This window comes from Sapajus apella, unplaced genomic scaffold (genome assembly GCF_009761245.1).
Source record: "Sapajus apella isolate SASKATOON/1434 unplaced genomic scaffold, GSC_monkey_1.0 scaffold43, whole genome shotgun sequence".
NCBI classification, from domain to species: Eukaryota; Metazoa; Chordata; class Mammalia; order Primates; family Cebidae; genus Sapajus; species Sapajus apella.
The window spans coordinates 9284179-9310900 of NW_022436983.1; the positions used below are offsets into that span (position 1 = coordinate 9284179).

The 26722-nt window shown below is 43.3% G+C and overlaps 1 protein-coding gene across 2 annotated transcripts in view; it reads left to right on the top strand.

Moving 5' to 3' along the window:
• Positions 1–1001: 1001 nt before the first annotated feature.
• DDI2 (DNA damage inducible 1 homolog 2) overlaps positions 1002–26722 on the top strand; it is a 55538-nt gene continuing 29817 nt past the window's right edge. The window contains exons 1-5 of one of the 2 annotated variants that reach the window (XM_032300493.1): positions 1002–1368; positions 10833–10962; positions 14139–14375; positions 16374–16500; positions 21396–21523. In XM_032300493.1, the coding sequence (XP_032156384.1) occupies positions 1231–1368; positions 10833–10962; positions 14139–14375; positions 16374–16500; positions 21396–21523 (760 nt within the window). In that variant the 5' untranslated portion in view covers positions 1002–1230. The remainder of the gene's footprint in view (positions 1369–10832; positions 10963–14138; positions 14376–16373; positions 16501–21395; positions 21524–26722) is intronic. The other variant, XM_032300494.1, reaches the window with a different exon arrangement.

Genomic DNA, 26722 nt, shown 5'->3' on the forward strand with positions numbered 1-26722 from the left:
TCCCTTTCCCGCCACCAACAGCCTACTTAACTACCTACTTCCCTGCACCCACAGCCATCTTATTTCCTCCTTCTCTCCTGTTATAATGGAAGAGGGCTCCCTACATGGACGGGGGAGTGGGAGTAAATGGAAAGATGCTAATCTGGCATCCATTACAAATTCATCTTTCAGTTTTGGTTTTCTTACTCATCCACACGTTGGTTCTGGGCCTCTACCACTCATCAGCTATGTGCCTTAAACAGGCCATTAAAGTAGCAAATATTTATTGAGCAGATTCTAAGCTGTGCCCAAAACGGCACTGCGCTAGGTGGTGGGAGTTGCTAGGGCTAGAAAACAGACACAGTCCAAGTAGAGAGAAAAATATTTACAAGACAGGGGAATGGAGCCCTGGAGGAACTGAGCTGTGTGACTGGGAGGGCCGAGAATGTGGGAAGGGCGCGGCAGAAGGGGCTAGGAGGTAGGCGTGGGCCACAGCCAGCTGGCTTCTATAGCCTAGGAAGGGTAGCGATTTTGGTTTTAATCCTAAATCATTGGGACAGGAAGTGAATTACTCTCTCGGAGCCTCAGTTTCTACCTCGAAAAATACGTTTTAGGACCAACTCCTGTACTAGATTGAGAATTATGGAGAAGGATTTTTTAAACTCATTTCCGCATCACCAGAGCCCTGCACATGGTAGGCGCTTAATCAATGCCTGTTCGGTGAATAAACGAGATTGGGGACTCCTCCACGGACCTCTGTCATTAAGTCAACCAGTCAGCAGAGTTTTCCTTCTCCGCCTTCGTTTCCTTCCCTCCCCTTTTCTCGCCCTTCCTCCCTCTCTCCTCCCACGCCCCTTCCCACTCCTCCCCCTCTCATCCTCTCCGGGTTTTCTCCTCCCCTTCCCGGCCCCGCCTCCCGCTGCGTCGCGAAGGCGGGGAAGGCCAGGTGGGCTTTACGGCAGCCGCGTTGCGGCGGGGCGGGGCGCCGGGCCGCCGGGCCGCCCGGCCGCCGGCGCGCTTGGCGGCAGTAGTGGGAGGCAGGCTGGCAGGCAGACGGACTCGCAGGCGGGTGGCGGCGGCCGTGCTTGTTAGTGAGGGCGGGAGGGAGTGACTCACTGAGCGTGTGTGAGGGAGGGAGCGAGCGAGCAGCCCGCGCCGTCCTCCCGCAGCACCAGCCAGGCCACGCCGCCGCCTCTTCCCCTGCGCCCAGCGCCCAGGCCGGGCCGAGCCGAGCCGGGTCGGGCCCGGGCCATGCTGCTCACCGTGTACTGTGTGCGGAGGGACCTCTCCGAGGTGACCTTTTCCCTCCAGGTCGACGCCGACTTCGAGCTGCACAACTTCCGTGCACTGTGCGAGCTCGAGTCTGGCATCCCCGCAGCCGAGAGCCAGGTACGCCGGGCAGCGAGCGGGGCCTGCCCCGGGGCTAAGCCCTCCCCGCCTCGGGGCCCCACTCTCTCCCTTCGCTACTGGTGAAGAATTGGGGGCTGCGGGGGGAGCAGGGGGAGCCATTCTCAGCTCACCCCCGCATCCGGGATGGAGCTGGGGAGCTGGCATCGGTAGCTGCCCTCACTCACCCCGAACGTGGGGTGGGGTGGGGTACGAGGAGAGGGAGCGGAGAACCTGACCGCAGACGCACCCACCGCAACGTGAGGGGCGCTTGGACTGTTGAGCAGCCCTAGCTCTCCCCACCTTTGCCTCTTTGGTCCCTTTCCTCTTTCCGATCCCGAATGTAGGATATCATTGTGGACCTCAGAAAGAGCTCTGGGTTTGCTAGGGTTCATACATCCTGCAAACCAGAAATACCAGTTTGGATCACTGTGGTAGATAGATGTTCCTTTGCTTTTTTTTTTTTTTTTTTTTTTGGAGAGGTTTTCTGCTTAAATATACGCAGTTTGCCTTTAAATACACAGATTTGCACTTCCGGTGAAAGAAAAAAAGTTTTAGACGTGCACTACCTCGTTTTGGGGTCTTTGGAAATGCTCTTTTACCCACGATATCGTTTCTGGTTAAATTCTTTTGAAAAACAGTACCTATTGGTTCAGCTCAAACTGTCTTGTTTCTTTCGGTTCTACCCTGGTAGGAAGCCAGAAGGCCCTTTTTTTCTTTCAGGTCACAGTTCAGAGTTTGGGTCAGTTCAAAGCTCAGTGCTTTAAAAGGATATTTACTTGGAAACGGCCTAGTATCACTGCTGTTTGGTGGTTTCATTTCCCTACTCAGCTTGTTGGAAAGAAGTTCAGCCTCATATTTTAAGCAAAGTAATTCTTAAAATGCTTTGGGACTACCATTTGTCTTCATCAGTGAGAGGCGACAATAATGCTGTAACCTTAACTCTAAAACATTTAGGTTGTGACTTGATAAAGTTAGCCTGGAGGACATATTCTAAACATTAAGAAAATTATAGAGATCTCCCAAGGCTCCGTAATGTAAATCTTGATTTTCTACTGCAGTTATGAAATAGTTTCCAAACCGATTGCCCAACTACAGCTTGTTCTGCTGTCTTATGGTAAACAAATGTGTCAATACTTTGTTCAGAAGTATGATTCCTTTACACAATGTGAACTTTGGAACCTTGGCATAAAGCTATTCAGAAAGAATTTTAAAAGTTAATCCACAAAAGCTCAGGAAGCAGTTCCTGTCAGTGAATGCCTCATGTGGAGAACTAGGAAAGGACTGTTTAAATAGAGAGGGGAAATCAACAACTCTTCAGTTTTTTTTGTTGTTGTTGTTTTTTGTTTTTGAGACGGAGTCTTGCTCTGTTGCCCAGGCTGGAGTGCAGTGGCGCAATCTCGGCTCACTGCAACCTCCACCTCCTGGTTTCAAGCGATTCTCCTGCCTCAGCCTCCAGAGTAGCTGGGACTACAGGCACGGGACGCCACGCCCAGCTAATTTTTGTATTTTTTTTTTTAGTAGAGATGGGTTTCATCAAGTTGGCCAGACTCATCTCAAACTCCTGACCTCAAGTGTTCCTGCCTTGGCCTCCCAAAGTGCAGGGATTACAGGCATGAGCCACTGCGACCGGCCAACTCTTCAATTTTTTGATAGTGGCTTTTTCAATTGTGTGTGTGTGTGTGTTTTCTGTAGCTGCTATATTACCCTGGTTATAATCACCTGGTAGGGAAAATAAAAAGTTAAAATTAAATTGGTTTTGTTGTTAGGGCTTGGGAAAAGACAGAGGTTGAGGTTGTTTCCATTTATGCACTTGTTGTGATGGCTTTAACAAGGAATTTAAGTAAAGGGATATCTGACGCCTCCTTTAGTTTACTTAAATTTCTTGTTACAGAATTTAACCAGAAACGAAAGCCATCACGAAAGACAATTTATTGTGTGGTCAGGGCAGGCATTGCCCTCTGCCAATTGGGAAAGTTAGGAATACCTTAGTAATTGAATATAGACTAACTCGAAATTCTTTCTTGTGCATTATGTCAGTGCTACGGCATTTACTTCTTTCCCAAGCCAAATTAGCATATAGAAACTTAGGTTCCAACTAGTGTTAAGCCTGTATTAGATAGCCATAAACAGCTCCTGTTTTTCCAGTCTGTTCTGTTGGCTCCATTGTAACCTGACAACACAGTATCTATTTTAAGGTGTCTGGTGGTCGGTTGTCTTTCACTTGCTTGCCCATCAGGCAGGAACAGGATCCACCCTAGACACTTGAGTCATTTCCTTTCATCAAATCATAAAAGTAAACATCATTATAGTTTTTACCACAAATATATCTGTTCACTTACTTGAGCGCCCCCCCCCATTACCTCCCGTGGTTCTCTCATATTACTCATCTTCCCTTCCTTTCCTACACTGTTTAACTGCTCCTCTTGTTTACCCTTTCCGTTCCCATTCCTTCACCTCTCATTTCTGACTCCATTTCCTGGCTATTTTTTCCTGCCACTATGTGTCCAGACCACTGGTGTCCAAACTTACATTCATGTATCCTTATCAGTAAAATGTTTCAGATTATGCTCCTGTTATTATATAATACATTATATACATGAACAGATACGTTGTATGCATTATATATGGCCATGTATAATACATGACATATGAAACATGTTATATGCATTATATATGTATATAATACATTATATCTATAAAGTAATGTTGTACACAGACACAAAATGGAATTTAAGGAAGGATGAACTAAAATAGAAATTAAAATTCTAATACTCTTTTTCTTTCTATACCCTTGAAGAATTGTCTTGCCCTACATTAGTGATGACTGGTCTAGAATTCAGTGTTTCACCTGAGTGTCATTTGTGCACAAGCATACAGTTGGAAAAGGTGTTAATTTTTAATAGCTCTAGTCTGCTTATAGTGGGTATAATGCAATGGTAACAAGTTTGGAACAGAAGCCATCTCTACTTGTACATGTGATTAAAGCTGGGCATGTTCTGTCTCTTAATAGAAGTGTGGGCTTGGAAGCTAGTCATGGCTCTGTTTGATGCTTTGATGCAGACTTGTCTGGGTGAACTTCAAACAATTATCAGAACTAAGCTTCACTTTACATTAATGTGGTCATAGTTTTGAAACATCATGATAATATACCTCTGTAGGTGGCATATGGAAAAAGTATGCACAACATAAAAGGACCCTCAAATGAAAGGCAAATAATATCAGTAACTGGGCAGGGAGTGGTGGCTCATGTCTGTAATCCCAGCACTTTGGGAGGCCAAGGCGGATGGATCACCTGAGTTCAGGAGTTCAAGACCAGCCTGGCAAACATGGTGAGACCCTGTATCTACTAAAAATACAAAAATTAGCCAGGGTGGTGGTGCATGCCTGTAATTCCAGCTACTCGGGAGGCTGGGGCAGGAGAATTGCTGGAACCTGTGAGGCAGAGGTTGCGGTGAGCCGAAATTGTGCTGCTACACTCCAGCCTGGGCAACAGAGCGAGATTCTTTTTTAGAAAAAAAAAAAAAAAAAAAAAAGGGCAGTTAACTGTATGATCTTGGAAATACACACAACATGATTTGTGGTTCATAAACTAGTATTTTTATCTTCTGTGTGGTTTTTGTTTTTTGTTTTGAGACAGGGTTTTGCTCTTTCACCTAGGTGGTAGTACAATCACAGGTCATTGTAGCCTCAACTTCCTGGGCTCAAGTGATCCTCTCACCTCAGCCTCCCAAGTAGCTGGGACTACAAGTGTGTATCACCGCATCTAGCTTATTTTTAAATTTTTTGTAGAGATGGGGGTTTCACTATGTTGGCCAGGCTGGTCTCAAACTTCTGACCTCAGATGATCCACCCGCCTTGGCCTCCCAAAGTTCTGGGATTACAGGCATGAGCCACTGCACCTGGCCCCAAATTGACAATTTTCAAAGGCTACATAATATGCCATCATATAGATGTAATTTATTTAGCCACCTTCCTTTTGTTGGGCATAATATTGGGGAAAATTGGAAGCAGTGTAAGTAACATTGCCATGAACATCCATATATTTAAGGCTGTATCCTCCATTTCTGTTACTTTATCGGGGTAAATTCTGAGATATATGGTTGCCAGATCAAAGGTACAAACTCTTTGAAAAGCTTTTAGTAACTGTTGCTAAATTGCCTTCCAGAGGGTTAGGCTTTTAGTAACTGTTGCCAAATTGCCTGCCAGAGGGTTATACAAGTCGAACTGGCTATCACATGGGGATAGATATTACATATCTATTATATGTAGATAACTTGTTATGTAGTGGGCATTTGATTAATGGCATTTGATTAATGGTAAGCCATTCAGATGTAGTTCCAAGTGTTTTGTGGCCAGTTTATGATCCTTATTTTATCTTTATTTTTTAGAGGTGAGGTCTCACTCTCTAGCCCAGGCTGGAATGTAGTGTTGCAATCATAGCTCACTGCATCCTCAATGTGCAGGGGTCAAGGGATCCTCCCAAGTAGCTGTGTGACTTTTTTTTTTTTTTTTTTTTTTTTTTGAGACAAGGTCTTGCTAGTGCTGGGCCTGAACTCCTGGCCTCAAGCAGTCCTCCTGCCTCAGCCTTCCAGAGTGTTGGGATTATAGGTGTGAGCCACTGCACCTGGCCTACCAGTTTATGTTCCTTAATGCTAGAATTTTATTGTTAAGCTTTCTGTTAATAGAAGGCTCTCATTCAGAGACCAGAAAACATCTGACCTCATGCTTAAAAGTTCTGGAGTTTTATTAATTAGTCTATTGTTAAATGTTGATTAAGATTATAATTCAGTCTCTGGGGTGCCTCCTCTGGAGTAAGTACTAGCAGTTGTGCCAGTTTTGCTGATTAAGACTCATAGCTGTATACATTTTCTTGTTGTATGTTTTTATAACTGGCAAAACTTGAATTTTGGGCTTTGTAGCTGTTGAGTTGGGTAACATGCATGGTGGAAGGATCAAGAATGCCATCAGTGGAACGCCTTTTGTTTTGACTGGTAGAGATTTGAGGCCATGTCTAATAATACTTGTGTTCGGTTGGAAGATCACTCGGATTTATTTTGGGACTTTTGCTGCAAAATAATTGTCTTTCTTGGACTCTTAAGCCTATTTAAACAAAAAGAAATCAGTTCTTTGTGGCAGTTACAATTTTAGCTGAGCTTTAGTTGATCTCATGTATGTCCTTAGACTAAAATGGAGCGCAGCTGCTGCTTCGTCGGTGTGAAGAACGTTTGCTCCTCACCCAGGTTCTTCAGTCTAGTGTTTCCAGGAAATTGGCGCTGAAGCAACATTTCATACTTCATAGGCATGCTCGATGTGGTGATTATCTGGGTTTTACGTTTTTATTGTTAGATCATGCTGCCTTCCTTTAAAAAATGATATTGTCTGCTGAGGAAATATTGTGGCAACTAAACAGTGATGGAGTGAAGTGTGGCATCTGTGAAGTGGGAGTCAGAGCGGGGAATTGGTGGTGTTTTCTTCTTCATGTTCAGGGCATGGGGATGTGTTGAGGCAGCGGACAGTATTTTGATCCTCCTGCCGAATAGAGTTTCTTACTGGCAATGGATGGCTTAGTAGTGCTTGTTAAAGTCACCCAGATAATTCACCAGGCCACTTCAGGCTTATATTTGGGAAAGCTGTATATGATACTACTCAAGAGTATGGGCTTTGAAATCAGACAGTTGTTCCAGTTGCAGGTTTCTTGTTTTTTTTTTTTTTTTTTTTTTTCTTCTTTTAAGAGACAAGATTGGCCGGTTGTGGTGGCTTACGCCTGTAATCCCAACACTTTGGGAGGCCAAGGCTGGTGGATCACAAGGTCAGGAGATCGAGACTATCCTGGCCAACATGATTGACAATTACAAAAATTAGCTGGGCGTGTTGGCGTGCACCTGTATTCTCAGCTACTTGGGAGGCAGAGGCAGGAGAATTGCTTGAACCCAGGAGGCAGAGGTTGCAGTGAGCCGAGATTGTGCCACTGCATTCCAGCCTGGCAACAGAGCGAGACTCTGTCTGAAAAAAAAAAAAAAAAAAAAGAGATCTTATCCTGTTGCCCAGGCTAGAGTGCAGTTGTACAATCATAACTGACTGCAACCTCAAACTCCTGGGTTCAGGTGATCCTCCTGCTTCAGTCTCCCAAATAGTTGAGACTACAGGAATATGCTACCATGCTCGGCTAATTATTATTTTTTTTGGTAGAGATGTGGTCCTGTGTTGCCCAGGCCGGCTTTGCATTCCTTGACTCAGAGGATCTTCTACTTCAGCCTCCCAAAGTGTTGGGATTATAGGTGTGAGCTACTATACCCGGCCTGGATAGGATTATTTTGATCCTCCTGAGTTTGAATCCTCCTTGTAAATAAATACATTTTCTCTTATAAATACAGTTAGATGTGCCTCTGCTCCCAGGAGACTATTCATGCATCTCTAAATATACTGATAGTTGAATTTATGAAACTGGAAAATTAAAGAGTAGGTTGTTGCTTACTGATGACTTTATTACAGTGGTTTCACAATGTTGATGCTGCACTGGAAGAGCCTGCTACCTGCCATTTCCCTTGGCATGCCTCTTTTCTTGTTGCTCACTGCAACCTGTGACGCTTGTCACTTCTGGTGTATGTGTTTTTTCCAGGCAGTCTCACAAGTTATAATATGACTCTCAGTTTTGCAAAAAATCTGTGTTGATGCTGATGTACTTTTACTATGAAATATGTGCTTAAATAAGGGTGTGTGAATGGAGTGATGGGAGTGCAGTCTGTTAAAATGTGGTTCTGTTTTTATTTTTTAAGGGACAAGAGTCTCACTCTCTTGCCCCAGGCTGGAGTGCAGTGGTACAACTGCAGCTCACTACAGCCTGGACCTCTTGGGCTCAAGCGGTCCTCCTGCCGCAGATTCTAAGTAGCTGGGATTACAGTCACACGCTACCATGGTTGGCTGTTAAATTTTTTTTTTTTTTTTTTTTTTAAGAGATGGGGTCTCACTATGTTGCCCAGGCTGGTCTCAAACTCCAAGGCTTAACCTGTTTATGCCTAGTGTTCCATTATTGGAATGCTAAGCTTGTGGGAGTTATTTATATCCTATTGCTCAAGGTCATCACCAAGGTCTGAGTTTTCACAAAAATAATTTGCAACCTCTGGCATAAATGGGTTAAGCGATGCTCCTGCCTCAGCCTCCCCAAGTGCTAGGATTACAGGCATGAGCCGTTGTACTGGATCTGAAATGTGTTTTAGCTCAGCAGATTGAGCATTAAGAACTTACTGTATAGTATTTTTTCAAGTCATGCATAAAATTTGTATAATTGGGCCTACAAATTTTCTCATATTCAGAAGAATTTGATTTTGGTAGGAACCCATTTTCCTGTTCTGTTTCTCATGTCTATAAATTCTGAGAGCAGATATGACAGAATCACTTTTTTTCCTAGGTTAAATGCTGTATTTTCAGGTTTGGTTCCCCCCCCCCGCCCCCGCCCCCGCCCCCCCGGTAGAGTCTTGTTGCCCAGAGCTGGAGTGCAATGGTTCAGTCTCACCTCACTGCAACCTCTACTTCTAGGGTTCAAGCAATTCTCCTGCCTCAGCCTCCTGAGTAGCTGGGTTTACAGGTGCACTCCACCATGCCTGGCTAATTATTGTATTTTTAGTGGAGACAGGGTTTCACCATGTTGGCCATACTGGTCTCGAGCTTCTGAGCTCGTGATCTGCCTGCCTTGGGCTTCCAAAGTGCTGGGATTACAGGTGTGAGCCACTGCGCCCAGCCACCGTATTTTCAGTTTTTATTTCAGGTAACCTTACTGTGAAAGCTGTAAGGAAACATTATAGAATGATGATGTTAGCAGAGAGAACTGGAAGGGACAGCTGTAATGATGCTCTAGCCCATCTGCTTGCTTGATACTTGGGAAGGGTGAGGCCTGGACCTGCTGAGTGATGTGCCCCTTGCAGGGAGTTATTGGCAGAGCCAGGACAGAACTCAGGTTCCTCAGTTTGCATGTGGCCTGGTGAAAAGCAAACCATTAGGAGGAAAACCTTCTAAGGCCTGAATTTATTCTGAATGCCTTTCTGGAGTGTGTAGCAATACAGGGCAGATTTTATGTTTTTTCATGATAAAATTATAGTATATTTTTGTTCTTTCCTTTCTACAACACATTATTTCATCTCTTTTTGTGCTCTTAGGTTTTATTCAGTTTGATTACACATCGTAAAAATATTTTTATTAGTAGTACATCCCTAATTTTTTCCACTTTTATTTAGTTGTTCTTTTTCTTTCTTATTTTCTCTCTTTTTTATTTTTTATTATTTTTTTCTTTATACTTGCCATGCATGAGCAATCTTTGTTTCTTTCTTTTTGAGACCAAGTCTCACTCTGTCTCCCAGGCTGGAGTGCTGTGGCGCGCTCTTGGCTTACTGCAACCTCTTCCTCCTGTGTTCAAGTGATTCTCCTCCCTCAGCCTCCCAGTAGCTGGGACTACAGGCACGCACCACCACACCCAGCTAATATTTCGTATTTTTATTAGAGACTGGGTTTCACCATGTTAGCCAGAATGGTCTCAATCTCCTGACCTCGTGATCCGCCCGTCTTGGCCTCCCAAAATGCCATGATTACACGCATGAGCTACCATGCCTGGCCAGTTGTTCTTTTTTTACTTTCACTTTATTTTCTAGTCATAAACATAAGAATGATATAACTTTGGGGATGGTTCTGGAGCCATTTGTTCAAAAAAAAAAAAAAAAAAAGAAAAAAACTTTGGGGATGGTAGAAGAGAAGGAAGAATGCAGTGCAGGAAGGATGATATTTGGGAACCTTTTGCCAATGTACAAGATTATTTAAAAGTGCACACATTATTTAATAGTACTATAGTTAGCATGCCCAGAATAAATCATCCCCTTTTCCTCCCTTCTAAAAATTAAATCTAAAATTATATCCATTATTTCCATAAATTTATTCATTGTTTAATTCAACAAATATTTGAGCATCAGTCATATAACAGGCCCTGTTCTAAGCATTTATGTTCTGGTGAATGAAACAAAGTCCGTGTCCTCAAGTAGTTGACAATTAATGGTGCAGAGGACAATAAATAAGTAAATATATATTGTGTTAGCGGAGAGTACATTTCCAAATAACATATTAGGGAAGAACTCTGAAGAGTGATGTTTGATCAGAGACGTAAAAGAAAAAAATGAGTGGAAAAAGAACATTCTTCAGGTAGAACAAGAGAAACAGCCCTTAAGGGGAAGTTGCTCACTGTTTTTTGAGGAATAGCAGTCATCATGAATGGTGAAGTCAGAAGGGGAGCCAGGGGCCAAATTGTTTGGTCCTGGTAGGTAACAGGAAGGACTGTGGGTTTTATTCTAGGTGTGGTGAGAATCTTCTGGAAGGTTTGAACAGGGAGTGTGACATCTGATTCAGAGGTAAACTGGTCCTTTTGCTTTGCACTATGTTATTTCTCAGTGCTTTATACTGTCGTATATCATTTCTCATTGTAGATCGTCTATGCCGAAAGACCTCTCACAGACAACCACAGATCATTGGCTTCTTATGGCTTGAAAGATGGGGATGTTGTGATTTTACGACAGAAGGAGAATGCAGACCCTCGACCTCCAGTGCAGTTCCCAAGTAAGACATCTCGTGGTTGAACATCCCCCAGCACAACCACCAGCAGGTAGCAGAGCGTAGCGCCTCAGAGTTTTGGATTCAGACTGCAGAATACAGATCCTGACTCTGCCTTTTCCCTACTGTGTAACCTTGGATAATATCTCTAAATTGGTTTCCTCTTCTATAAAATAGGTGCCGTAATTAACCCTAGCTCCTAAAGCTGACCTGAGGAACCCCAACTCCGAAAGCTGACCAGAGGCTAATGCATGTAAAATTTTCAGCACATAGCAAGCTTCTTGTTATCTTCTGTTAACAGGCTAACAAATGTTAGCTTCTGTTATCAGTGATACTTACACAATAATCTTTATCCTTGGGAAGGACTTGAACTTGAGAGAGTACGTAAGCCTATGATTTTGCTACTTTGTGTCTGTCCTTCAGTGGCCAGCCCTCATGGAGCATTTTATAGCCAGCCAGGCACTTGTAGCTGCATTTCACATGATCTCATAACTTGGTTGTGGGGGAATTTATGTAATGATTTACAATTATGAAGCTCAGATTTTAAATAGTGTCTTTAAAGTTAGCTGTGAAGTCAGGGCACAGGAATTAAAATTTGTTGCTTTTTCCGTTATGCTGAACTTGATAAACATTAATCAGCTTGACCAAGTTTTGGTTCTTTCCTACTGGCTATGTTAATCACATACAAAGAAACATTTATCTTTGATGCTCCTTTTATAATAGATGTTTGTAGTCCGAAATCTGTGCATTGAGATTTAGTAGGTTTCTGTGTCACTGAAATAATATGCAGAATTGTGTGGGTATGAACGTGTGTGTGCACTGGATAGAGAGAGGGTCATAGTTTTGTTCAGAAACTTAAAAAGTGGCTCATGATCCACAAAATGTTTATAAGGTCCTAATGTGAAACAGCTTGGTGAAATGTGTGATTTTTTTTTTCCCATTCTCTGCCATATTGTGATAGATTTTCTTAAACAGTGTTTAGCCTGTAGGTCACCAGTTTTAAAGTTTATAGTGACAGATGCTAGCAGTCTGGTTGATGCCAGACTGCAGCTTTGAGCACAGTATTTCCATTGGGCCCAAAACTGGAGCTTTTTGAGACCATCAAGGACTGGCTCCACCAGATCTGGAAGACATTCATCCCTTGGGGCCACAGTTGTATTTAAACAACTATGACAATCAGTGAAAAACACATTTTCCTTTGATTAATTTGATGAGATTGTTAATTCCGAATTTACTTGTTTTTTTTGTTTTGTTTTGTTTTTTTCTGTATTGTTGCATATGAATAACAGAGCCAACAGGTTGGGGTGGGAGTGATCTGGTCTATTAAGTAAACATGTTTTTGAGAATTATTCTGAAGTGAATGGACTCTAAAGATAATGTGTAACAGGGGGTGGAGATAAAATTTCTCGACCTGCAAAGAGGGCCCACCCATATATGTTTTTCTGGCTGGTGTAGATTAACTACCTCACAGATCATCCTGTTCACTTAACCTTTTCCTTGGTTGGGAGTTGAAGAAAGTGGATAGTTAAACCCCTGCTAAAGGGTAGAACTGTTACATCTGAGTTTAAGCATTCTCTTTTTCTATCTGAGGTCCAAAAAGGCTTCAGGATAGTCCCAGACTTGAGACAAGTTTGTTTTTTGTTTTTTTGGGTTTTTTTAGTTTATATAAAATCCTTAATAGTGCAAATATTGTGCTATAATTCTAATCACAGTGGAATTGCTTCTTGTACTGTCATTTATAACATTAAACACAATTATCTTTTTAAAAAGTATTCCATTGTTGAGACAAGTTTGACCATCAAATATATTTTTGGAGTTGAAGGAATGTTGATTGACTCAGGCCCCTCATTCTGGCTCTCCTTGTTTACTTTTCTGCTTTTCTTTTTTTTTTTTCTTTTTTAATAACAGTTTTGTTGAAATACAATTCACCCATTTAAAGGATTTTGTACTATAATGAGTTGTGCAGCCATCACCACAGTCCATTTTAGCATGTCTCGTTACCTAAAAAGAAACTCTATGCCCATTTATATTCATTTCCCATTTCCCCCTAGGCTGTATAGCCTAGACAACTACAAGTCTACTTTTTGTCTCTACGTGTTTACCTGTTTGGGACATTTCATATAAATGGGATCATACAATATGTAAGTCCTTTTTGTAAGGATTAAAATTCCCTTTTATCTTCCTTACATTTTAATAAGGTCAGCTTAGCCTGGCATATAGGACCTGGGAGCTGTAGCTTCTAAACCGTGGTAGCTTTTGGTGTACTCAGCACTGAGAACCTGTGCAAGTCCCTTTTCTTCTTTCTTTCCTATAAAATGAAACCATTTAGCTCCCCAGGGGCATGAGAAGAGTTAGCAGAGATGCACAGATGAAAGTATAAATTCAGAGAACTTTTAAGAACTTCCCTGAGCCAATACCTTTAGCACTGACTTGAAGAATTTAGTATCTTAACATTTATGCTGCTCACTTAATATGTAAAATATTCTTAGTTCTGGCCAGGTGCGGTGGCTCACGCTTGTAATCCCAGCACTTTGGGAGGCCAAGGTGGGTGGATCACCTAAGGTAAGGAGTTCAAGACCAGCCTGGGCAACATGGTGAAACCCTATCTCTACTAAAAATACAAAAAATTAGCTGGGTATGGTGGCAGACACCTGTAATCCCAGCTACTTGGGAGGCTGAGCAGGAGAATCACTTGAACCCGGGAGGTGGAGGTTGCAGTGAGTCAAGATTGCACCATTGCACTGCAGCCTGGGCAACAAGGTGATACTCCATCTCAAAAAAAAATTCTTTGATCCAAGCATCAAGGGTCTTTGAACCATATGTCAGACCAGAGTAGGATTTTTCTCAAGAACAACATCCAGATTTATGCAATTAAGTTTTTTGAAACTAGCTTTAATTATTTAAAAACATAAATAAAAACCTGATGTATATTACGAAGTATTTTATAAGCTGAAAATTTGGGGTTACTACCGTCACCTTCCCTCTATTTTTCTTCTTTCCTATCGATTCACTCTCAACCTGCAGTCTTTATAGTCAGGGTCAGCATGAGAAAGAACAAGGTAACTGCAGACTTTAGTCTTTTTGCTGCTGTCAAATACCATGTATGAGCAAGTGTTCTGCTGTTTCCTTCAAGTGCTTGTTTTTATAGTCATTTGAGTAAACTGAATTGATTTTCCCCACAGACTTACCCCGCATAGATTTCAGTAGTATAGCTGTACCTGGCACATCAAGTCCCCGGCCGCGCCCGCCACCAGGAACACAGCAGTCCCACTCATCTCCTGGAGAAATCACTTCATCTCCTCAGGGCTTGGACAATCCAGCCTTGCTCCGAGATATGTTGCTGGCCAACCCGCATGAGCTGTCATTGCTGAAGGAACGCAATCCACCGTTGGCAGAAGCTCTGCTCAGTGGAGACCTTGGTAAGCTTATAAATTTGGAAGACTGATAGGCTGGCCTGAGGTGAAAAAGATGTGTCATAACAAACGTGAAGAGACTGAAGCAACACTGTGTCACATGATTTATTCAACATACCAGTTTGTTCTCTGTGAGAGGTAAATTAGTGCTAAAGTCAAAGGCCGAGTTAATTGGAAATGGCAACAGAGCTGTAGGAGTGAAATCCATCTAGGCCTCCCCCCTCAGTTTACTTTTTGTTTTCCTCACTGCTTTTGGCAGCACATAACCTGTTTAGTTAGATCTTCATTTAAAGAGAGCACCGACAAGCCAGCTGATGCCAGTTGGCTTTTTTTTTTTTTTTTAGTTACAGGAAACAGATTCAGTACCCTGTATGGCAAGATGGAACCCCCATAGCCTCAGTCCACTCCAGGTTATTTTTTGTGGAGATGGAGTTTTGCCATGTTGTCCAGCCTGGTCTCAAACTTCTAAGCTCAAGCAGTCTGGCTGCCTCAGCCTCCCAAAGTGCTGGAATTACAGGCATGAGCTGTCACACCCAGCCAATTTTTAGTCATCTTTATGAATTGAGTTTTCTCAGTAAATTTCTCTCATTTTACTCTTGGGTTTACGAGTTAAATTGGGTTTAAGTTTAAAAACATAACAGACAATTAATGACTCATTCCTCAATTGACTGTTGTTAAATTGGCAATCTTTACCTTACAGAGAAGTACACAGATTTTAAATATATAATTTCTTGAGTTTTGGCAAACTCCTGTAACCCCAATCAAGACACAGGACATTTCTCTCACTCTAGAAAGTTCTGTGGTGTTCCTTTCTAGTCAGTTTCCTCGCCTTATAGGTTACTACTATTTTGTTAATCTAACAGTTTAGCTTTGCCTGTTTTTAAATTACATGTATTTGGAATTGTAGAGTGTCTGCCTTTTGATGTTAGGCTTCTTTCACTCAGTGTTTTTTAGATTCATCTGTACTGTGTGTATTAGTAGTTCAGATAACTGTTGTTGTCATTTCTTTTAATTTGTTATGTCAGCATATCTAATTACCAAAGACCGTGATGATGGGGCATTTAAGTTTACTCACTTAAATATACCACCATTTAAGAAATTGCAGAATAGATTCTCGTTGTAACATACATCTTGTAGCAAGCAGTGTTTTCTCTATTAATTTTCCTCCTTATTCTTTTTTTTTTCTTTAAGTATTTCAGCTTATCAGAACACAAAATATTGGTAGACTAACAATAGTTTATACTTAATTTGTCTGGCTTAAGTCAGGGCATATTATAAAGGAAATGAAACTGGAAGAGGAAAAGGGGATTATATAATGCTCTGTTTTGTTTCTAGGTAATAGGATAATGAGGACAATGGGGAGGGGAGGAGAGGAGTGGAGACATTTATCTGCCACATGGATAGTCATTCCCCATTGATTTAAATTGGAAAGTTGTTACCTCTGAGTAGAAACAGTATGATAGATAACTTCTTATAAAAGATTTTTGCAATAATTTTTTAGTTTTTAAGACAGAGCCTCACTCCTTCACCCAGGCTGGAGTGTGTGGTACGACCACAGCTCACTGTAGCCTCGACCTTCTGGGCTCAAGCCATCCTCCCACCCTCGAACCCCCACCTGACAGTAGCTGGGACTACAGGCACACACCACCATGCCTGGCTAATTTTTATACTTTTTGTAGAGACAAGATCTTGCTGCGTTGCCCAGGCTGATCTCAAACTCCTAGGCTCAAACAGTCCTCCCACCTCAGCCTCCCAAAGTGTCCAGATTATAGGAATGAGCAACCACACCCAGCCACAAATGCTTTCTTTACACTGAACTTAAGTGATGAAATAGCCTTGACTCAGATAATAGAAAGTAAATGTAATTGCTTATTTCAAATAAGTTTTAGGCATCCTCTCTGCATCTCTTACGGTTGTAGTTTGAGAAATAGTTTAGTGTGGAAAAGTACTGATAAATACTGAAAATGTAGTGGTACTTAAGATTTTTCCGCCTTATTTTTGTAGAGAAATTTTCTAGAGTCCTGGTGGAGCAGCAGCAGGACCGAGCCCGGAGAGAGCAAGAAAGGATTCGTCTGTTTTCTGCTGATCCCTTTGACCTTGAAGCTCAGGCCAAGATAGAAGAAGACATAAGGTAATGACCTGTTGTTCGTCTAAAGAACAAGACTCAGATTCTAGATTTCCCAAACTGCAGGTTATCTGGCATTAGTTGGGCATCTGTTTGGAGGTAGCTTCTCTGTTTTGCAGCTGAGATAGTAAGCTCAGTCTTTTACATTATTCCCTCCTCTTTCATTTACTACATATTTTGATTCAACATGACAAAGGTGTGGTTCTTAGTTTAGTAACTTTCTGTTCTAAAATTGTAAGGAAGACTCCCTGACTGGCAGACAGAGCATCATAACACAGCTCTAGATAAGTGACCTGGGCTGAGCAGAAGGCACCATCTGGTGAGACCGTAAGGCTGTTACATATTACATGGGCTGATTTGACTCTCTTTCCTTAGACTTGTGGTATAAGTCCTGATTAAATCCGGGGCTTGAACATGATTGGATTAGAGAGGGCTCTGCGCGGATGGAACGTTGGTGGTCCGAAGTCTGTTTTCCTGCTGCACTTCTTGTACTGGCCTCAGTGGATAAACTGAATGCTGGACATGTTTCCAGCCCTCAGTTTCTGGAATTCAGTGATTCCCACCTGGGGATATAGTAAAATCACGAGAAGATTTTAAAAATGCAGATGCTTGGGCTCTTCTCCCAAATGTCATGAATCATAATTGTCGGGCAGGGAGCCTAAGCAAGGACAGTGACGCTGTTCCGGCCTCAGTCACACTGCTAGTCACAAGCAAGATTCTTTTGTCTGAAAAAAAGGACAGCTATTTTTCCCTCCTCGAGTCAGTTTTTGTTCCTAATTGTGAAGAACGTAGTATAACTAAGAAGAAGATAACAGCAGTGATACTTACTACTCTTGGACTGCTTAGCCTGTTGGGGACTGTGTCATCATATTGGTTACTTAAATGAAGCCTAACTTGGTCATTATATTCCACTATTGACTTAGAAATCAAATTATGCTGGCTGGGTGCAGCTGCTCATGCCTGTAATCCCAGCACTTTGGGAGGCCAAGGCAGGTGGATCACAAGGTCATAAAATAGAGATCAAATCATGCTTTTTTTTTTTTTTTTGAGGCAGAGTCTCGCTCTGTCACCCAGGGTGGAGTGCAGTGGTGTGAGCTTGGCTCACTGCAACCTCTACCTCCCGGGTTCAAGCAATTCTGCTCCTGAGTACCTGGGATTACATGCGCCTGCCACCATGCCCAGCTAATTTTTTGGTTGTTTTTTTTTTGAGACAGAATCTCGCCCTGTCACCAGGTACCAGGCTGGAGTGCAGTGGCTTGATCTTGGCTCACTGCAACCTCTGCCTCCCAGGTTCAAGCTGTTCACCTACCTCAGCCTCCCAAGTAGTTGGGACTACAGGCGCATGCCACCGTGCCCAGCTAATTTTTGTATTTTTAATAGAGACGGGGTTTCACCATGTTGCCGAGGATGGCCTCAAACTCCTGATCTCGTGATCCCCCTGCCTCAGCCTCCCAAAATGCTGGGATTACAGGCATGAGCCACTGTGATGGCCTAATTTTTTTTGTATTTTTAGTAGAAATGGGGTTTGCCATCTTGGCCAGGCTGGTCTCAAACTGCTGACCTTGTGATCCACCTGCCTCAGCCTTCCAAAGTGCTGGGATTACAGGCATGAGCCACTGCGCCTGGCCCTCAAATCATGCCTTTTTAAACTTCTTATTCTTTTATTATTATTTTATTTATTTATTTATTTATTTTGAGACAAGGTCTTACTCTGTCACACAGGCTGGAGTGCAGTAGTGCAATCACAGCTCATTGCAGCCTGGTCCTCCCCCAGACTGAGGTGTTCTTCCCACCTTAGCCTCCCAAATAGCTGGGAATACAGGTGTCTGCCACCATACCCAGCTAATTTTTGTGTTTTTTGTAGAGACAGGATTTCACCATGTTGCCCAAGCTGGTCTTGACTCCTGGGCTCACGAAATCTACCCACCCTGGCCTCCCAAAGTGCTGGGATTGTAGGTGTGAGCCACCGCACCTAGCTCTTCCTTACTCTTTTTAAAATTTTTTATTTTTTTGAGATGGAATCTCTTTCTGTCACCAGACTGGAGTGCAGTGGTGCCATCTCAGCTCACTGCAATCTCTGCCTCCCAGGTTCAAGCAATTCTTCTGCGTCAGCCTCCAAAGTAGCTGGGATTACAGGTGCACACCACCATGTCCAGCTAATTTTTTGTATTTTAGCAGAGATGGGGTTTCACCATGTTAGCCAGGATGGTCTCAATCCCTTGACCTCATGATCTGCCTACCTTGGCCTCTCAAAGTGTTGGTATTACAGGGTGAGCCACTGTGCCTGGCCTGTTTATTTGTTTTGAGATGGAGCCTCCAACATTTAGACTGGAGTGCAGTGGCACGATCATGGCTCATTACAGCCTCAACTTCTTGGGCTTAGGTGATCCTCCCACCACAGCCTCCCAAGTAACTGGGACTACAGGTGCACCACCATGCCTGGGTACTTTTTCTTGTATTTTGTAGAGACAAGCTTTTGCCATTTTGCCCAGTCTGGTCTTAAAGTACTGGCCTCAAGTGATCTGCCCAGCTCCCAGAGTGCTGGGATTACGGGAGTGCGCCACCACGCTTGGCCTGAGGTTTATTTTCTGTTTGTTACAGGGTCAGCACTGTAAAACAGGGCAAAAAAAAAAAAAGACAGTGTCTTGCTCTGCTGCCCAGGCTGGAGTGCAGTGGTGCCGTCATAGCTAACTACAGCCTCAGCATCCTAGGCCCAAGCAATCCTCTTGCCCCAGTCTCCTGAATAGCTGGGACTACAGGCATATGCTACGTCAGCTAATCTTAGGGATAGGGTCTCACTGTGTTGCCCAGGCTGGTCTCAAACTCCTGGCCTCAAGTGATCCTCCTGCCTTGGCCTCTTAAAGTGCTGGAAGGTGTGAGCCACTGTGCCTGGCCATAGTGGACTTTCTATGAATGGGCAGATAGTAAATATTTTAGTCTTTGCAGACCATACAGTCTGTGTTGCTCATGTTCAACTCTGCCACTGCCATGTGAAAGCATCCATAGACAATAGGATAATATGTAAATGCATATCACCGTGGGGTTTCCATAATTTGTGTGCATATGATTTCCCAACCGTAGATTTACAGTATAGTTTAACCCAAATCTTAGACCCTGTTGTTAGTGTCTCAGTCTTCAGGTAAGTTGCCCAGCCACTTACCTAGTTTCCATTAATGTTGATAGTATTTGATAATTTCTTTTTCTTTCTTTCTTTCTTTCTTTTTTTGAGATAGAGTCTTGCTCTGTCACCCAGGCTGGAGTGCCATGGCGTGATCTCTGCCTCCTGGGTTCAAGCAATTCTTCTGCCTCAGCCTCCTAAGTAGCTGAGGACTGTAGGCATATGCCACCATGCCTGGCTAATTTTTGTATTTTTAGTAGAGATGGGGTTTCACCATATTGGCCAGGCTGATCTTGAACTCCTAACCTTGTGATCGGCCTGGCTCCGCCTCCCGAAGTGTTGAGATTACAGACATGAGCCACCATGCCTGGCCGAGAATGTTTTTAAAAGGAGATTGATTCATGCTGCTCTAACGGAGTAGAAACAAATTAGGAATGAACACAAAATGTTGGCATAGGCAAGAACTCCCTTTTGTGTGCTTTTCTCACGTAAGAATTAGATTTGTGTTGATATTTTTTTTCCTTTCTTTTGGTGGAGAGAGATGGAGTTTCACCATTTTGTCCAGGCTAGTCTGAAACCCCTGAGCTCAAGGATCAGCCCACCTTGGCCTTCCAAAGTGCTGAAACTACAGGTGTGAGCCACTGCACCTGCATGTTTATTATTTATTTATTTATTTTGAGACAGCGTCTCACTCTGATGCCCAGGCCGGAGTGCAGTGGTGCGATCTCGGCTCACTGCTACCTTCGCCTCCCAGGTTCAAGTGATTCTTCTGCCTCAGTTTCCTGAGTGGTGGGATTAATAGGCGTGAGCCACCATGCTCGGTCAGCATGTTGAATTTTTAAACAAATTATTTCATGGATTAAATGAACCACATGTAGTTTGAAGCAATAGATGCAATTTTTTGTAGCATAAGCTGTCCTGTGAGCATTGTATACTGGATGCTTTGTACCCCTTGGCAACCTAGGTAGCAATTATTAGCCTCACTTTACAGATTAGAAAACCCAGTCCTGGAAATGAAGTAGCAGGTGCAGCACAAGTAGTTGAAATCTCCGTGTATTCTATGCGCAAACTTTCTGTAATGTACTGGGCTTAGGAAATGTATTCAGGTACCCAGTAAATCCTCTGTTAATATTGGAACATTCCCGAAATTCTAACAGGCTGCCAGATAAAGGGGGTTGTGACCCTTGCTCTCCATTGTCTTATTTCTGAGCTTATAAAGGCAGCTCAGTGTTTTACAGAGGGTAATTTTTATGCCTTTAGATTTTCTTTCTTTTTTATTTTTCTCTTTTTTTTCTTTGAGACGGAGTTTCCCTCTTGTTGCCCAGGCTGGAGTGCAATGGCACGATCTTGGCTCACTGCAACCTCCACCTCCCAGGTTCAAGCGATTCTCCTGCCTCAGCCTCCCAGGTAGCGGTATTACAGGCACGTGCCACCATGCCCAGCTGATTTTGTATTTTTAGTAGAGACAGCGTTTCTCCATGTTGGTCAGGCTGGTCTCAAACTCCCGACCTCAGGTGATCTGCCCACCTCAGCCTCCCAAAGTGCTGGGGTTACAGGTATGAGCCACTGATCCCAGCCTGCCTTTCGATTTTCTGCCAGCTGTTTATCGTACTACCTCCTAGGAAATGATCTCTTGTAGCATAGAGCACCAGTTTTTCTATAACTCATCTGTTGTGGTTGGGACAAAAGATGTACAAATCTGTGTTTTAATATTGTGACTTTGAAACTGATTTCTCTTCATGGAATTAATGCTTTCAGTGTCCCTGGTCTCGGTCTGTTACAGGCAACAGAACATTGAAGAAAACATGACAATAGCTATGGAAGAGGCTCCAGAAAGTTTTGGCCAAGTAGTGATGCTTTATATTAACTGCAAAGTGAACGGACATCCTGTGAAAGCCTTTGTTGACTCAGGTGATGTCTCTTTCTTTTGTTTCTTGGTCTCCCTTCCGACGTTCTTACCGGACAGGGAGAAGGGGAAGCTCAAGCATCTGTTCAGATGGCTGTAGTTTTTGTTTTGTTTGTTTTTCGTTTTTGGAGACAGAGTCTTCCTCTGCTCCCAAGTAACTGAGATTAAAAGTGCCCACCACCATGCCTGGCTAATTTTTATATCTTTAGTAGAGATGGGGTTTCACCATGTTGGTCAGACTGGTCTTCAACTCCTGACCTCATGTGATCCACCTGCCTCAGCCTCCCAGAGTGCTCAGATTACAGGCGTGAGCCACTGCACCTGGCCCAGATGGCTGTATAGCCTGACACTTACTGTTTCACTTGCCGGGCATTTTGTTGGTATTAGGTTCCTTTCTTTATCATTCTTATTTTATGATTATTTTTTTGAGATAGTCCCGCTCTGTCACCCAGGCTGGAGTGCAGTGGCACGATCTTGGCTCACTGTACCATCCACCTCCCAGGTTCAGGCAATTCTTCTGCCTCGGCCTCCTGAGTAGCTGAGATTACAGGCGCGCACTACCATGCCTGGCTAATTTTTTTGTATTTTTAGTAGAGACAGAGCTTCACCATATTGGCCAGGCTGGTCTTGAACTCCCAATCTTGTGATCCACCTGCCTCGGTCTGCCAAAGTGCTGGGATTATAGGCATGAGCCACCGTGCCCGGCCTCTTTAATCATTTCTTAACCAGGTTTGTATTTTGTAGTGTCCCTTTATCTTCCTAACTCCGTTTATCTAGCATCCTGAATTTCTTGGATATTTCTGTAAAAAATTGGGAACATATAGGTTTGGAAGAAGGGGCTATAAGAAGGAGTTATGTAGGTTTTAGGTCAAACGCATTTCAGCCTGGCCCGTGCACCAGTACTTTGCCAGGATTTGTGAGGAGTGTAAGACTATAGGGTATGGTTCTTACCCTTAAAGAACTTAACAACTAGGTAAGGAGACAGGTGTTCTTCTGCTTGAGGGTTCAGGTAATTCACGTACTAGTTGGCACCTTTTCTGTCAGTAACAACTGTTTGCTTTTTAGTCAGCAAAGTAATGCTATACCATGCAGCATTTTGTGGGTGTATGACTGAGTGGTCTTATACATCTTAATTCTGGGTTTCTTACTCAAAGCTATAAGATAGTGAGTTCCTAGAGTAGAAAAATCCCCTGCTCAAATAATATTTTCATCTTTGGTTATGTATTTTTATATAAAAGGATAAAAGTATTTTCTTCCATTTGTTTATCTACAAATACTTGAGCACATGCTAGGTTTCACCTCTCTCTCTCATCTTTTTCTTTTTTTTTTTTTTTTAAAGATGGGGTTTCACCCTGATGGCCAGGCTGGTCTTGAACTCCTGACCTCAGGTGATCCACCCACCTCGGCCCCCCAAAGTGCTAGGATTACAGGTGTGAGCCACCGCAACCAGCTTTTTTTTTTTTTTTTTTTAAAGTGACAGAGTCTCTGTCACCCAGGCTAGAGTGCAGTGGTGTGATCACCTCACTTCAGTCTCCAACTCCTGGGCTCAAGTGATCCTCCAGCCTCAGCCTCCCAAGTAGTTGGAACATCAGGTGCATGCTACCACACCTGGCTGATTTTTTAACTTTTTTTTTTTTTAGACGGATTCTTGCCCTGTTGCCTAGGCTGGAGTATAGTGGCACGATGTCGGCTCACTGCAACCTCCGCCTCCCGGGTTCCTATGATTCTCCTGTCTCAGCCTCTCAAGTAGCTGGGACTACAGGCATGTGCCACCATGCCCAGCTAATTTTTTGTATTTTTAGTAGAGATGGCGTTTCACCATGTTAGCCAGAACAGTCTTGATCTCCTAACCTCATGATCCACCTACCTAGGCCTCCAGAGTGCCGGGATTATAGGCGTGAGTCACTGCACCCCACCAATTTTTAAACATTTGTAGAGACAGGGCTCCCCTGTGTTGTGCAGGCTGATTGGGAACTCCTGGCATCAACTCTCAGTAAGAGTTTGTACCTTGAGGCTGGGTGTGGTGGCTCATGCCTGTAATTCCAGCATTTTGGGAGGGTGAGATGGGCAAATGGCTTGAGTCCAGGAGTTTGAGACCAGCCTAGGCAACATGGCGAAACCTCACCTCTACAAAATAGAAAAATGAGCCAGATATAGTGGCATGTACCTGTAGTCCCAGCCACTAGGGAGGCTAAGGTGGGAGGATCACCTGAGCCTGTGGTAGCTGGGGAGATCAGAGTTGTAGTGAGCTGTGATCGTGCCACCGTGCCCCAGCCTGGGCACGTGAGACCCTGCCTCAGGAAAAAAAAAAAAGGAGTTTGTATCTTGAGATATAGATATTCCTGAGAGAAGTAAATCTACTGATTATTCAGTTAAAAAAATGTCTGTCGAGTGCTGTGTGTAGGGCCTTGTACTGCATGCTTGGTGATATGACTTGGTGACTGGTGCCTCAGAGGGCTCCTGTGTGAGAGAGAAATACATAGGAGACACTAATATAATACTCAATGTGTATTGATTCCTTATTGTGTGCCAAGCACCATGCTAGGTGCTTAATATAATCATCTTACTCAGTTTTATTTCATCCTCAGAACATCTCTATGTACTTTGTTCTATAATTCCTATTTTACCCATAAGGAAACTTATATAGAGAGAGGTCACACTCTCTACTCTGTGTTTTACACATAAGGAAGCTCAGTCTTCCAGGTATACAGAGTTTGTGAGTGGTGGACTTCGGATTCAGCCCCAGGTCCCCTTGATGTCAGAAATCGTAACCACTGTGCAAAAATCTGGTGAATGTTGGATGGCAATAGAGACCACATTCTCACTCTGACCAAGGTACTCAGGAGAGTCTTCCCCAAAGACGGCATTTGAGCTGAGGCTTTGGAAAATGTAGGAGAGCAGTGAAAGGGGCCCTTCTCATCCTGGGTTGCTTACTTTAATAACTTGCCTTTATAGATTAAAGTGAAGAAAGAGAAAGAAAAGAGAGAACTGCCTTTCCAAATTCCTGTTTCCTTTGTTATTTCTGGGCCTTCTTGAATCTAACCTTTCTCAAATGCCAATAACTTTTATTGCTTATAAAGTGTAGGGTACCTGTGAGTAATATGAGCAGGTAGTTTGGAATTGAGTGAGAGGCAAGATCATTGCAAAAGAGCAGTCGGTTGGGCAGGAAGTGGGTCTTGAACTGGACCTTGAAGCATTGGTGGAATTCAGCAAAACTGAAAGCAGGAGATATGGAGCATTTTACAGGAGAGTCAAAATGAGTGAGTGGCAAAGGGGACACATTCCTCCTGCTGAAGCAGAGGGTTTGGAGTAGTTAGAATGTGAGACCGGAAGGAAACGACGGGACCAGGGTGGGGTGGGATCTGAAGCCATAGTGATGGCAATTTGAAACTAATCTCATAAGGAGTGGAAATCGTTGAGGACTTTTAAGCAGATAAAGAAGTTAAGTGATTTGAAAATGGTGATATTGGCCCAGGACAGTGACTCAAACCAGCACTTTGGGAGGTCAAGGCGGGCAGATCGCTTGAGGTCAGGAGTTCAAGGCCAGCCTGGCCAACATGGTGAAACCTCCATCTCTACTAAAAATACAAAATTATTTTTGTATTTTCTGCCTCCCAGGAGGCAGAGGTTGCAGTGAGCCGAGATTGTGCCACTGTACTCCAGCCTGGGGAACAGAGCAAGAATCTGTCTCCAAAAAAAAAAAAAAGTGTTATTTTAGGAAAACTAAAGGTAGACAGATCTGGAGAATTCCATACTCCTAAGGTCAGAACAATTTCCTTGCTTTAAATTACACGTCCACAGAGTGGTTTGGAAGCCAGAAAAATTGTCCTCTTGCAAGGGAATGGCAGTGTGAGCTTGGCTAATCAGTGTGGTTAGAAGAAAGCATCAGGACAGGTGCCATGGCTCATGCCTGTAATCCCAGCACTTTGGGAGGCCAAGGCAGGTAGATCACGTGAGGTCAGGAGTTCAAGACCAGCCTGGCCAACATGGTGAGGCCCCGTCTCTAATAAAAATACAAAAATTAGCTGGGCATTGTGGCCCATGCCTGTAATCCAGCTACTTGGGAGGCTGAGGCAGGAGAATCATTTGAACCCGGGAGGTGGAGGTTGCAGTGAGTCAAGATTGCACTATTGCACACCAGCCTGTGCAACAAGAGCAAAACTCCATCTCAAAAAAAAAAAAAAAAAAAGAAGAAGAAAGAGCATCAGAAATAGCAGAAATTGCATAGACCTTATTTACAGACTTGAGAGAAGAAAGAAGACTAGGAGGAGAGTCTGAGTGAACAATGCTCAGGTTTTATGGCTGCGAGAAAATAATCCCATTGGCAAATACAGAGAAGTCCAAAGTGGGAATTAGTTGAGGAGAAAGAGTTTTATGCCTGTTGGCTTTGACATAGAAATATCCTAAGTGCCCTCATATTTAAAGGGAAGAGGGTCTAATTCTTGGAGCAGAGTATGGAAGTCCACTTCTAAATTTTTGGGAGACTGCATGATATATTTATAAATAGTAGACTGCAGTGTCCCAGTGTGGGTTTTTTTTTTGTTTTTAATTTTACTTTTTGAGCAGGTGAAGTAGTAGATAATGCAGTTACTTGCTTACATAGTGAGATGGGATCTTACTATGTTGCTCAGGCTGGTTTCCCACTCCTTGGCTCAGGTGATCCTCCTGTCTTGGCCTCCTAAAGGATGATTACAGGTGGGAGCCATTACACCTAGCCCAAAGTTTGTTATAAAAACAACTTGCTAGGGCCAGGCACTGTGGCTTACATCTGTAATCCCAACACTTTGGGAAGCTGAGGTGGGTAGATCACTTGAGGTACGGAGTTTGAGAGACCAGCCTGACCAACATGGTGAAACCCTGTCTCTACTAAAAATACAAAAATTAGCTGGATATGGTGGCGCAAGCCTGTGATCCTAGCTACTCAAGAGGCTGAGGCAGGAGAATCGCTTGAAGCCTAGAGATGCTTGGTAAAAATTGCAAAGTACTGCTTAACTGAGCATTGCCATCTATAGACACGGGTCATCATTGCTTTCTACTGGTAAAGTTTTAAAATATCTTTTAATGGCCAGGTGCAGTGGCTCAAGCCTGTAATCCCAGCACTTTGGGAGGCCGAGGCGGGTGGATCACGAGGTCAAGAGATCAAGACCATCCTGGTCAACATGGTGAAACCCCGTCTCTACTAAAAATACAAAAAATTAGCTGGG